The 11,665-nt window shown below is 41.9% G+C and overlaps 2 protein-coding genes across 2 annotated transcripts in view; one reads left to right on the top strand and one right to left on the bottom strand.

Moving 5' to 3' along the window:
* Positions 1-8,916, bottom strand: part of LOC144234220 (olfactory receptor 4S2-like) — a 16,849-nt gene extending 7,933 nt beyond the window's left edge. The window contains exons 1-2 of the mRNA XM_077767499.1: positions 8,830-8,916; positions 7,855-7,961 (exon numbers count right to left, since the gene is read on the bottom strand). The gene's annotated coding sequence lies outside the window, so the exon portion shown is untranslated. The remainder of the gene's footprint in view (positions 1-7,854; positions 7,962-8,829) is intronic.
* Positions 8,571-9,506, top strand: LOC144234221 (olfactory receptor 4B1). The gene has a single exon (XM_077767500.1). The coding sequence runs from the start codon at positions 8,571-8,573 to the stop codon at positions 9,504-9,506; it is 936 nt and encodes a 311-aa protein (XP_077623626.1).
* The last annotated feature ends 2,159 nt before the right edge of the window (positions 9,507-11,665 follow it).

The following is an 11,665-nucleotide window of genomic DNA, read 5'->3' as shown; positions in this document are numbered from 1 at the left end:
GTGTGAGAGAATCCCAAGCAGGCTCTGCACTGTGAGTGCAGAGCCCAGTGCGGTGCTCATTCCCATGAACCATGAGATCATGACCTGGGCCGAAACCAAGAGATATGCTTTAGCCACCCAGGCACCCGAAAATAAGTTATTTAATTTTTTTAAAAATTTATTTTGAGAGAGACAGAGAGAATGTGAGCAGGGGAGGGGCAGAGAGAGAGAGAGAAGGAGAGAAGGAATCCCAAGCTGGCTCCACACAGTCAGTGTACAGAGCCTGACACAGGGCTCAAACTCACAAAACTATCAGACCTGAGCCAAAGTTGGACATGTAACCGACTGAGTCATCCAGATACCCTAATAAGTGATTTTTAAAGCAGAAGTAGTAGCAATACATTCTGGGTTTGTAGTATATGTAGAAGTAAATTATATGAAAACATCATAAGAAGTGGGAGGCAGGAATTGGAAGTATACTATTCTTTGGTTCTTAGGCTCTATGAAGTTGCATAAAAGTATTTCACGGTAGACAGTGATGAATAGAAGATATAATATGATATATAATATGGTCTCTATTATTATATATATATAAATGTATATTATATGTTAGCAACCACTAAAATATTTTTAAAAGAAGTACAAATACATAGGTAAAATGGAATAATAAAAAATAAACTAATTCAAAATTAGGCAGAGAATGAGGAAAAAGGGAACAAAAACAATGGAAACATAGAAAACAGTTGGTAAGATGTTATCCTACCTGTAAGGCATTCTTTAAATATGAAGACATACATAGATTAGGAGTAAAATTATGGAACAAGATATATAATAAATGCACTAATCAATGAAAGCTAGAGCAACTCTATTGATATCAAAGTAGACTTTTATACAAGAAATATTACCAAAGATAAAAAGGGATATTGCATAGATGACAGATGCATAGATGACAGATGGAGCAATTTGCCAAAAAGACATAGTAATCCTAATGGTATTTGTACCTAAAAATGAAGTCTTGAAACTACATGAAAAAGAAAGACCTAATAGAAATGACTGTCCTTTTATTGAAGTTTTCTCAGTCATCTTTCGGTTGGATGAAACTCCTTACGTAGCAAATTTTTCAGAAAGGGTGCTTATGTACAGTATTTACTGAGTTACTCCATGATCAAAACTTTACTTATTAAAGGACAGCTTGGCTAGGTATAATATTCTAGTTTATAATTTCTTAACATTCTTGAAAATGCTGCTACACAGTTGCCTTGCTTTGTAGTGTTTTGGGAAGTTGCATGCCACAAGAATTCTTTTGTTTTTGTAAGTTATTTCATAATTTTGCCTAGAGTTCCTGAAGATTTCTTTCTTTATCTTTAACATCTAATAGTTTTATTAGAATACATCTTGGGGTTGATGGTTCTATGTTAATTTTTCCTGGTACCCAGTGGATCCTTTCAACGTGTAGATTCATTTTTTTAAGTTTATTTATTTATTTTGAGAGAGAGAAAGAGTATGTAAGCAGGGGAGTGGCAGAGAGAGAGGGAGAGAGAGAATCCAAAGCACTGTCCGCACAGAGCCTGACATGGGGCTTGAACCCACAAACTGAGATCATGACCTGAGCTGAAATCAAAAGTCAGATGCTTAACTGATTGAGCCACCCAGGTGCCCCAAGATTTAAGTGTTTTTAAGTTTATGAAATATTTTTTGGGTTGTAGTTTTAAATATTAGTTCTATTCTATTGTTTTGATTTCTTTTAAGACATCAATTATATTAGGCCTCCTTGGTCTAACTTCTATTTCCACCTCTTTCTTTTCACCCCATTAACTTCTTTTAAATGTCATTTTATTTCCTTTGATTACCTGATTTACTTTCATGCTGTTTATTATAATTCGACTTGAATATTCTCCTTTTGGTACATTTTCATTGCTGACATGATTTTTTTGTCTTTTTATTTTATTTTTTCCTGAGTTTAATCAACTCTCATTTCACCCCTTTCTGATTTTAAAATCTTTTTTTTGTTCTTAGATTTTGTATTTCTAATTCAACATTTTATTTTCATATCCTTAAGTGTTTGTCATGTCTTTAGCTTTCCTCTCTCAGAGCATAGTTGCTCGGTGTTTGTAACTTCTCAGAGTTCTCCAGCTGAATTAATTGAAAACATCTTGAACCTTTTCCTAACTCACAAATTTTTGGTAAAGTTTTACACCAGAGACAATAAATTCCATGGGGAATGTGGCTCTTGATCACATGTGAGGCTCAATTTATTTTAAACAGTTTAAGCATCTCAATATTGAAAAACAATCCTTGGTCTTCTAGTGAGTGAGTGGGCTTTCTAAACTAAAAATAGGACCTAAAACTCACTGCCTAGCTGTTTTCTTCCCTAATTTCTAAATAGATGATCTAAAGACTGGCAATGGGGATGATTTCCTAATCCTTCCCTTTGTGATTTATTTGCATCACCCAGGCTGTTCATTTTCTAAAAGATCATAGAACCCATGGAATCTTGTGTGGAAACAAGATTGGTGAGGTTAATTGCCAATCACAATCACAAAATCAAAATCACTAGAAGGGAGTTCCGGGGTCATGGAAAAAGTGCCTCAGCAACTTGACCAGTCCCTAGCTGTGTGACTCAGAAGTCAGTTAAACTCTCTGACTTTTCGCTGCCCCGTCTGTCAACTAAGAAGATTGGATTAATGATCTTTAAATTGCCTTTCAGCTCTAAAGTTTCTTCAGTTTCACCTAACGTCTTAGCTGAGATAAAGTGGCTTAGCCCACTGGGGGCCTTCGATGCAGAGGAAGGAACCTGTGGAAGAGTTTTGTGGTGAGGAGAGCTTCCTGTGTTCCAGGGCACCGCCTGCAGTCTCCGCAGCCCAGGAGGTCCCTTTGAGTGATGGGCTCTTGCAACAGAAGGAGAAATTGTTCCTGATTCTAAGGAGGAGAGCCTTTATGTTCAAGTCTTTGCTGTAAACTGAACATACTCAAACAAGGTAGGTAAGGCCATACCCAGGAGGATGTCTCAGGTTGACTGAATGTGGAGCCTTTTATAGGCTCCAAATCACTGTGTGATCTAGATTGAGTCACTTTTCCTCCCTGTGAAAAGCAGGGGACTGCACAGAATGTGCCCTGAAGTTCTCCTTGACATTCAGATTCTGGGATTCCATAAGGTACCCCTTGGGGTCTAGAGTGAGTTGTGGGAAGAAGCTCCTTGTGATGTGACTTTGAATTCATTGCAGTAGGTCTTCCGGGCTCTCTGTCACTTGTTCTTTTGTCCTCATCAGCTTTCTCTCATTGAGACTTTATTTAGGAGGATAAAATTCTACCTACTCTGGGTCTAGCACATCATTTACCTACCTAGGTTTATATGTAATCCATGGGTTACCTTCTAATCTGTGATCCTAGGGTGAGGGTTATTTGGTGAAGTGCTGGAGGGCAGAGGAGGTAATTTGTTACTAACTCCCTCTTTCTTTTGGGCAAGGGGAATGAATGAGAAAGCAGAGAGAAATGTAAATAAATACCAGGAAGTGTGAGCTCATAATAGCTACTACTTATTGAGAGCTTCCTCTTTGCCAGGCAACCCTCTTGCAACAACCATGTCAAATATGAGTTGTTCCCCTATTCCAAGAAAATGAAACAGTCTGTTCACAAGGACACGTGGTGTGTGGGTGATGGAGCTCAGCGTCGGCTGCCGCCTGCAGTGCTTGTTCCCATAATCCCTACCTAAGACCAGCCCCTGAGGAGAGAGAAGGGCAGCTCAGCAGGTGTTCTCGCTGTGTTGTCTCCAGTCTCTTAGAGGTCCGTGAGCCCAGAAATGTTCCCTCCACTAAAAGACAGGTCAGTTCTGACCTGTGACTCATCACCTCTGTGTCTACAATGATCCCATGAGCTCATATGATACAGTTGTCTTACATTTCCCAAATGAATTTTTTGTTTGTTTTTTAAAATACGTACCATGTGGCCCTAAATGGTAATCTTCTCAACGTATAGACTCAGATGTTAAATGTACAGGAGTGTGTCAGAGATTTGGTCTTTTAAGTGAGAATTGGGCAATTCGTGTCCGAGCAACACTGGATAAAACAAAGAACAACAAATGCCTTCTATGGAATGTAACTCATGGAAAATAATCTATGAGGTAGAAGTAATATCTTAATAGCAAAGTTGTGCTATGTGTGGCTTTGATCTTGTGCAGTAAAATGTAAATGTCTGTTTCTGAAATAGAAATGATCTACATTATTCTCAACTTTTTATATTTGGTGAAAAAGTGTCACACCTGTGTTGTCAAGATAGACTGAAAGGAAAATGTAGACAGATAGTATTAAATAACCTGCTTCTTTCTTATCAGTTCTACTCATTAATCAACTTATCAGTCAAAAGTCTACATATATAGTGAGCACCATCTATGATGTTGACACTTAGGTGCTGTGTGGGTTTGAGGAGTAATAAACTGAAGACAAATAGGCAGCATGAAACTACAATGAGCAATAAAAGTCTCTATAAAAATCAAATGTAGTAAATTGTATGGTTCTAACTGTAGATGGTAGAGAATTTCTTCTTCTTCTCCTTCCTTCTTCCTTCTTCTTCTTCTTTTTTTAATAAGTAGGCTTCATGCCTAGCACAGTGCCCAGTATGGGGCTTGAACTCATGACCCTGAGATCATGACCTGAGCTGAGATTGAGTTGGATGCTTAATGGACTGAGCCACCCAGGTGCCCCAAGAATTTCTTCATTTTTAAATTCAACTCAGTGAACATTTACTGAGTCCTTACTGTGTATTTAGTTCTGAAGATTTCAGACATGAACAAGCTCAGCTTATTCAGGGAGACAGATACAGAAACAGTAATTATAATAAAACTTGCTAAATATTCCAGTAGAAAGATGTAAAAAAACACAGAAGAAGTGTTGGCTAGAGGGGAACAATGAATGGTGTTTGATCTGAGCATTAAAGCAAGAATAACCTTGGGGTGCCTGGCTGGCTCAGTCAATGGAGCATGTGACTCTTGATCTTGGGGTTGGGTTCGAGCCCCAACTCAACGCCAAGTAGAGATGGTAGAGATTACTTAAAAATAAAATATTTTAAAAAATAAAACAAGAATAAACATTAGTCAGAAAGCTGAGGTGTGCCTGCCAAACAAAATGTAAAGAGCATACATGCAAAGACCAAGTTTGGGAGAATCATGTGTATTTCAGACCGGCTGGAAAATGGGCTCCAGGACCAGTGGTGGAAGGGAAACCAGAGAGGCGAACAGGCTCCAGCTCTTACGTGCCCGGCTAATGCTACTTAGCCTTCTAGGCAGGGGGAAACCATTGATAGATTTCAAATCACTGCCTCACTTGTTCAGATTTGTATTTTAGAAGTGTAACAATAATAAAAATAGCTTGCATTTATTGAGGGCTTGCTGTGAACTCAGTGCCCCATGCCTTACTGCATTTAGCAGAGGGATGGCTTAAACCCACTTCTGGAGTCGAGAACTGAGATGGACGTACACGTGTGGAAGTGACCGGGTGGCTTCCTAGACAGTGGACACTGTAAAGTGGGTGGGACTTGGAGCGGGAGGCAGAGGGACAGGCATGACATATGATGTGAAAAGTAAGATGCTCCTGTGGTGGTTATCAGCTTGCCTTTGTGAAAAGGTGAGGGGACCTCTAAGTAGAACAAGAATATGTATTTAGGGGCCATTGAAGTTGGCTTAAAAGGGCAAGGGGAAGGGGCACCTGGGTGGCTCAGTCAGTTAAGCGTCTGACTTTGGCTCATGATCTCTTGGTTTGGGGGTTCAAGCCCCGCGTCGGGCTCTGTGCCGACAGCCAGCTCAGAGCGTGGAGCCTGCCTTGGATTCTGTGTCTCCCTCTCTCTCTGACCCTCCCCTGCTCATGCTGTCTCTATCTCTCTCTCTCTCAAAAATAAAACATTAAGAAATTTTTAAAAAGGGCAAGGGGAAGTACTTTAGAGCTTCTAAAAGTCAGGGGGAGGAGTTGAGGCCTGCTTTCCAGGCAACAGGGAGACAGTAGCGGTTTCTGAGGGATCCGAGCACAGGGACTCAGGGAGAATGCTGACTTCAGTATGCAGGACGGGGGTCGGAGGGGGGACGATGACCCGCAACACCTGCAGACAGTCAGTGCATGGAGGAGCTGCGGTAATCCTCACAGGAGCTTCTAGCCTGCCTGAAGACCATGGCTGCAGGAAGATGGAGGAGGAAATTGGTGAAATCAGTGGGTTGTGGGGATTGTGTAAATGTGGGAAAAGCAGGAGAAGCAGGAGTTAGAGGCGACTGCAGAGATTCAAGCCTGAGCCCAGGCAGAATGATGGCGCTCCTGTAAGACCCCGCTGAGAAGAGGGGTCTGTCAGAGCACCCCTGCTGGGGGTACCCGCTCCACAGCTCAGTGTCACCAGCTGCAGCTCTCACCGCTGGCCAGAGCCGTGCCGTGGGGGCAGAGGAGGAGGGGAAATCCCTGAGTCTCACACTCTGCTGTGTTCCACATAGTGTCTTGGTCTCTCTTATTCCAGAGATGGTGGCATCAAAATGTTCCCGATAACTTGCGGTTCCCCGCCGTGTTCCTTCCGTTCACAGGGCAGCGTAATAAATGGATTCGACAAGTTTTATGTCAACCATGGGTTTTGATGTTACTTCTCTAAGGTGCTGGAAAGGAAGTGGCCAACCCCTTTCTCCTCTGGCTGAGGACTGGTGGCCCTCCCTCCCTTTCTAGAAAGGCCTGGGTTTCAGCCTTGGCTCAGTCACTCACAAACTGTGTGTATTTGGGCAGGCTACTTAACCTCTCTGAGTCACAGCTTACTCACCCATCAGTTAGCGACCTCAAAGTGGTACAGGAAGAATTCATTGAGGGGACAACAGTTATCACAGTCCAGCACACAGTAGATGCTGACCAAAGGACAGCAGTATCTGCTGCTGTTGCTGTGGCTGTTGGGATGACAATGACAGAGACAATGGTGAACATCAGGTCACCACATGCCACATGCTTGAGTTTTCCTCTGGCCACCAGAGAGTGTTGTTTTTTTTTTTTAAGTTTATTTATTTTGAGAGAGAAAGGGCACACACAGAGGGGAGGAGCAGAGAATCCCAAGCAGGCCCCACTCAGGATGGAGCCCAACAGAGGGCTCGATCTCACAACAGCAAGATCATGACTTGAGCTGATATTTAGAGTCGGTTGCTTAACTGACTAAGCCACCCAGGTGCCCCGAGTCTGTGGGCTGTTTTTGGTGTTTCCTTGTTTCCCTTCCTCTGGACCAGAAAGGGAACCTCCTCTCTTCTTCAGTCATTCTTCTTCTGTGCCCTTCTTTTATGCCATGCAACCCCCGATTTCTTCTCCAGTGTTAGCCAGGTAACTCACCGAGGATTCTCTCAGTGTACATTCACCTTCTGTATATCTTCTCGTTTGTACTAGGAGAAAGATTAGTGATGGGGTAAGGTATTTAATTTATTTCAGTGTGGAAGCCCAAGTGGAAGAAGAAAAAATAAGAGGAATAAAAAATACTTCAAAGTAGTCTTACTTGGTGTTTTTAAACTGAAGTATAGCCAACACACGTTACATTAGTTTCAGGTGTACAACATAGTGATTCAACAGCTTCAAAGTAATTTCAAAAGCGGAGAAAATCTGGAGAGTTTTCGCTGCCTCATGTCATGGATGTGCTGTGGAATTGCATGAAGTTACAAGCGTCTTGAAGGTGAGAGCCATCTTTCATTCTTCTCTTGTATGTCCCAAATTGCCTGGGCACATGGTAGTGCTTAATAAAACATTTGGCCAAAGAACTGAATTAAAATAAATCCTCACCTCCTGCTGACAAAATTTGCCAATGGTGGGAAAACTGGAAGACAGAAACAAGCAAACTGGCGAATCCCCATATATTACATTTGAACTATTGTTTGATACTGACCTATAGTCTCAACAGCTTCCAGAGTCCACTGTACCCCAGGTGTCACAATTTTCTCCAAACATTTGTAAAAATTCATGAAGACATGGGATTGGGCAAAACCATAGGACCTGAAAGAATCCAGAAACTTAGATAATTCATGTAAGGAAAATATTGAAGATATTCTTTAAAAAGGGAGAACTATTAGTGAACTTTGCATTTCTGGGAAGTAAATGGAGGAAACTATTCAAGAGAAGTTCACTTGAGAATTTCTCATGCAAAGGCATGATGAGAAATGTTGAGCCTGGGAGAATTGTTCGTAATATGGATACTTATTAGTGCTGAAAATGTATATTGCTATTTCCAGTGTGGTATACTTGAAATGACATGCCAGTTGGAATAAAATGATCTGGTTCATGTTCTGGATCCACTTCTTACTGGGAGACTTATCTAATTCACAACCTCTCTGAGCTTTGGTTTTCCTCACTTGTGATATGGGGATTGTGGAGTTTTTATGAGATAGATTGCATAGTGTCTTATATAGAGTAGGCTCTTGGGCAGTGAATGGTTGAATGTTTGTTTTATTAACAAATAAATAAGCAAAATAAACCAGTAAGATAATATGTGCAAAAGGGTCCTATTAACAGGCAAATGCTAAATAAACATTGAAGGATCAAGGATCGGTGTTATGATGTGTTTGTTGTGTCACAGGTCTCTTCTCTGAGATTCATTTTCTCCAAATGGAATCCATGGCCAGTACAAATAATGTAACTGAGTTAATTTTCACTGGCTTGTTCCAGGATCCAGAGGTGCAGAGAGCGTGCTTTGTGGTGTTTCTTCTTGTGTACCTGGCCACAGTGGTGGGCAATGGTCTCATTGTTCTGACAGTCAATGTCAGTAAGAATCTGCATTCCCCCATGTACTTCTTCCTTAGCTACCTGTCCCTGGTGGAGATCACTTACTCCTCTACTGTTGTCCCTAAATTCATCACAGACTTACTTGCCAAGATTAAAACCATCTCTCTGGAGGGCTGTGTGGCTCAGATATTCTTCTTCCACTTCTTTGGGGTCACTGAGATCCTTTTGCTTGTGGTGATGGCCTATGACCGCTATGTGGCCATCTGCAAACCTCTTCAATATATGAGCATTATGAGCCGCCAACTATGTCATGTACTGGTGGCTGGCTCCTGGCTTGGGGGCTTTTCTCACTCCATTATACAGATTCTTATCACCATCCAGTTGCCCTTCTGTGGTCCCAATGTGATTGACCACTACTTCTGTGATCTTCAGCCATTATTCAAACTTGCCTGCACTGACACCTTTGTGGAGGGGGTTATTGTGTTGGCCAACAGTGGCTTAATTGCTTTGTGCTCCTTCCTCATCTTGGTGTTCTCCTATATTGTCATCCTGGTCAATTTGCGGAACCATTCTGCAGAGGGGAGGCGCAAAGCCCTCTCCACCTGTGCCTCTCACATCACCGTGGTCCTCTTGTTCTTTGGACCTGCCATCTTCCTCTACATGCGACCCTCCTCCACCTTCACTGAGGACAAACTGGTGGCCGTGTTCTATACGGTTGTCACCCCCATGCTGAACCCCATCATCTACACACTCAGAAATGCAGAGGTGAAAATTGCCATGAGGAGGTTGTGGAGCAAAAGGAGCTTAGGGATAGAGTAAAAATGGGAAAGTGATAAAGAAAAACATCTAATTATTCTTTATTTTTGAAATGGATTTTGATTTCAGTGAGACATTCAGGAATGGCAAAAACAAATGTAAGGACTTAATGTTACTGCTGCTGTGATTCTCCTCAATAACCAAAGACTTGCTGGTATCTTGGTGTAATGTTTCAAAGGGAGAGATCAGCTTGCCTCCATGATATACAATATGATCTTCTCTTCTAGTGTGGAGAAATGTATCTTTGAAAATTGTATCCAGGGCACTTCTCCAGAGAGGACATCCAGATGGCCAACAGACACATGAAACAATGCTCAGCGTCCCTCATCATCAGGGAAATACAAATCAAAACTACACTGAGATACCACCTCATGCCAGTCAGAGTGGCTAAAATGAACAAATTAGGAGACTATAGATGCTGGCAAGGATGCGGAGAAACGGGCACCCTCCTACACTATTGGTGGGAATGTAAACTGGTGCAGCCCCTCTGGAAAACAGTGTGGAGGTTCCTCAAAAAAATTAACACTAGAACTCCCCTATGACCCAGCAATAGCACTGCCTGGAATTTACCCAAGGGATACAGGAGTGTTGATGCATAGGGGCACATGTACCCCAATGTTCATAGCAGCACTCTCAACAATAGCCAAATCATGGAAAGAGCCTAAATGTCCATCAACTGGTGAATGGATCAAGAATATATGGTCTATATCGGCAATAAGAAAGAATGATATTGGCCATTTGTAGCAACGTGGATGGAACTCAAGGGTATTATGCTAAGTGAAATAAGTCAGGCAGAGAAGGACAGATACCATATGTTTTCAATTATAAGTGGAACAGGAGAAACTTAACAGAGGACCATGGGGGAGGAGAAGGGGGAAAAATAGTTGGGGAGAGGGAGGGAGGCAAACCATGAGAGACTCTTGAATACTGAGAACAGATTGAGGGCTGATGGAGGTGGGGGAGAGGAGAAGGGGGGGTGATGGGCATGGAGGAGGGCATTTATGGGGATGAGCACTGGGTGTTATATGGAAACCAATTTGGCAATAAACTGTAAGAGAAAAAAGAAAAAAAAAGAAAATTGTATCCAGGGGTGCCTGGGTGGTTCAGTCAGTTAGGTGTCTGATTTTGGCTCAGGTCATGATCATGCATTTTGTGAATTCAAGCCCTGTGTCAGGCTATGTGCTGAGAGCTCAGAGCCTGGCACCTGCTTTGGGTTCTGTGTCTCCTTCTGTCTCTGTCCCTCCCCTGCTCACCTTCTGTGTCTCTCTCTCAAAAATAAACATTAAAAAAAAAGAAAATTGTGTCAAGAATTTTTCTGTTCTTCTGAGTGGTTCTTGGCATCTTGTACCATGGATCCTCTGATTACAAGTACTGAAAAAATCCCTGGGGCCATTTTGGTTCTTGCGACACGTTGGTACAAAAGGTAGTTCTTCAGTCTCCACAGGCCCTTTCACAATGTCCAGTATCCATAAGTTAAAAATATATATATATCAGAAGGGCATAGGTTCTAGCTATCAGTAGGGAAAGATGAAGCCAAACATTTTAATGAAAAGATTACTTTTAGCCTTATCCAAATGTAAATAAACACAGAATGTAGGAAGTTCTTTACTTTTTATTTTTTAAAATTTATTTTTATTTATTTATTTATTTTTTTGAGAGAAAGTGTGCAGTGGAAGGGCAGAGGAAGAGAGAGAGAGAGAGAGAGAGAGAATCCCAAGCAGGCTTCATGGATTCATGACTGTGAGATCATGAACTGAGCCAAAATCAAGAGTTGGACACTTAACTGAGTCACTCAGGCACCCTGAGAATGTAGAAAATTCTTGTTAGGCCTAATATGAAGAATGAAGGGGAGGGAAATATTATCCATGCTTGTTTCTACTCCAGACTCCTGTCTTTTATGCTAGGTGACCATGCCAAGTCCATTTCTTATCGTGCCTATTAGTGTTTCTTGGTGAAGTAGGATGAGACCGTCTGTGTCTGTTTCTGTGGTCCCAGTGTGATTGGCCACTATTCCTGTGCTTTCCAGCCATTATCCAGGCGTGCCTGCACTGACACCTTTGTGGAGAGGGTTATCATGTTGTCCAACAGTAGCTTCATCGTTCTGTGCGCCTTCCTCATTTTGGTGACCTCATATATTGTTTCAGCTCTCCAAACTCCACCTC

Source organism: Crocuta crocuta, unplaced genomic scaffold, assembly GCF_008692635.1.
Source record: "Crocuta crocuta isolate KB4526 unplaced genomic scaffold, BGI_CrCroc_1.0 scaffold330, whole genome shotgun sequence".
Lineage (NCBI taxonomy): Eukaryota > Metazoa > Chordata > Mammalia > Carnivora > Hyaenidae > Crocuta > Crocuta crocuta.
This window is presented reverse-complemented; position numbering and strand designations above follow the sequence as displayed.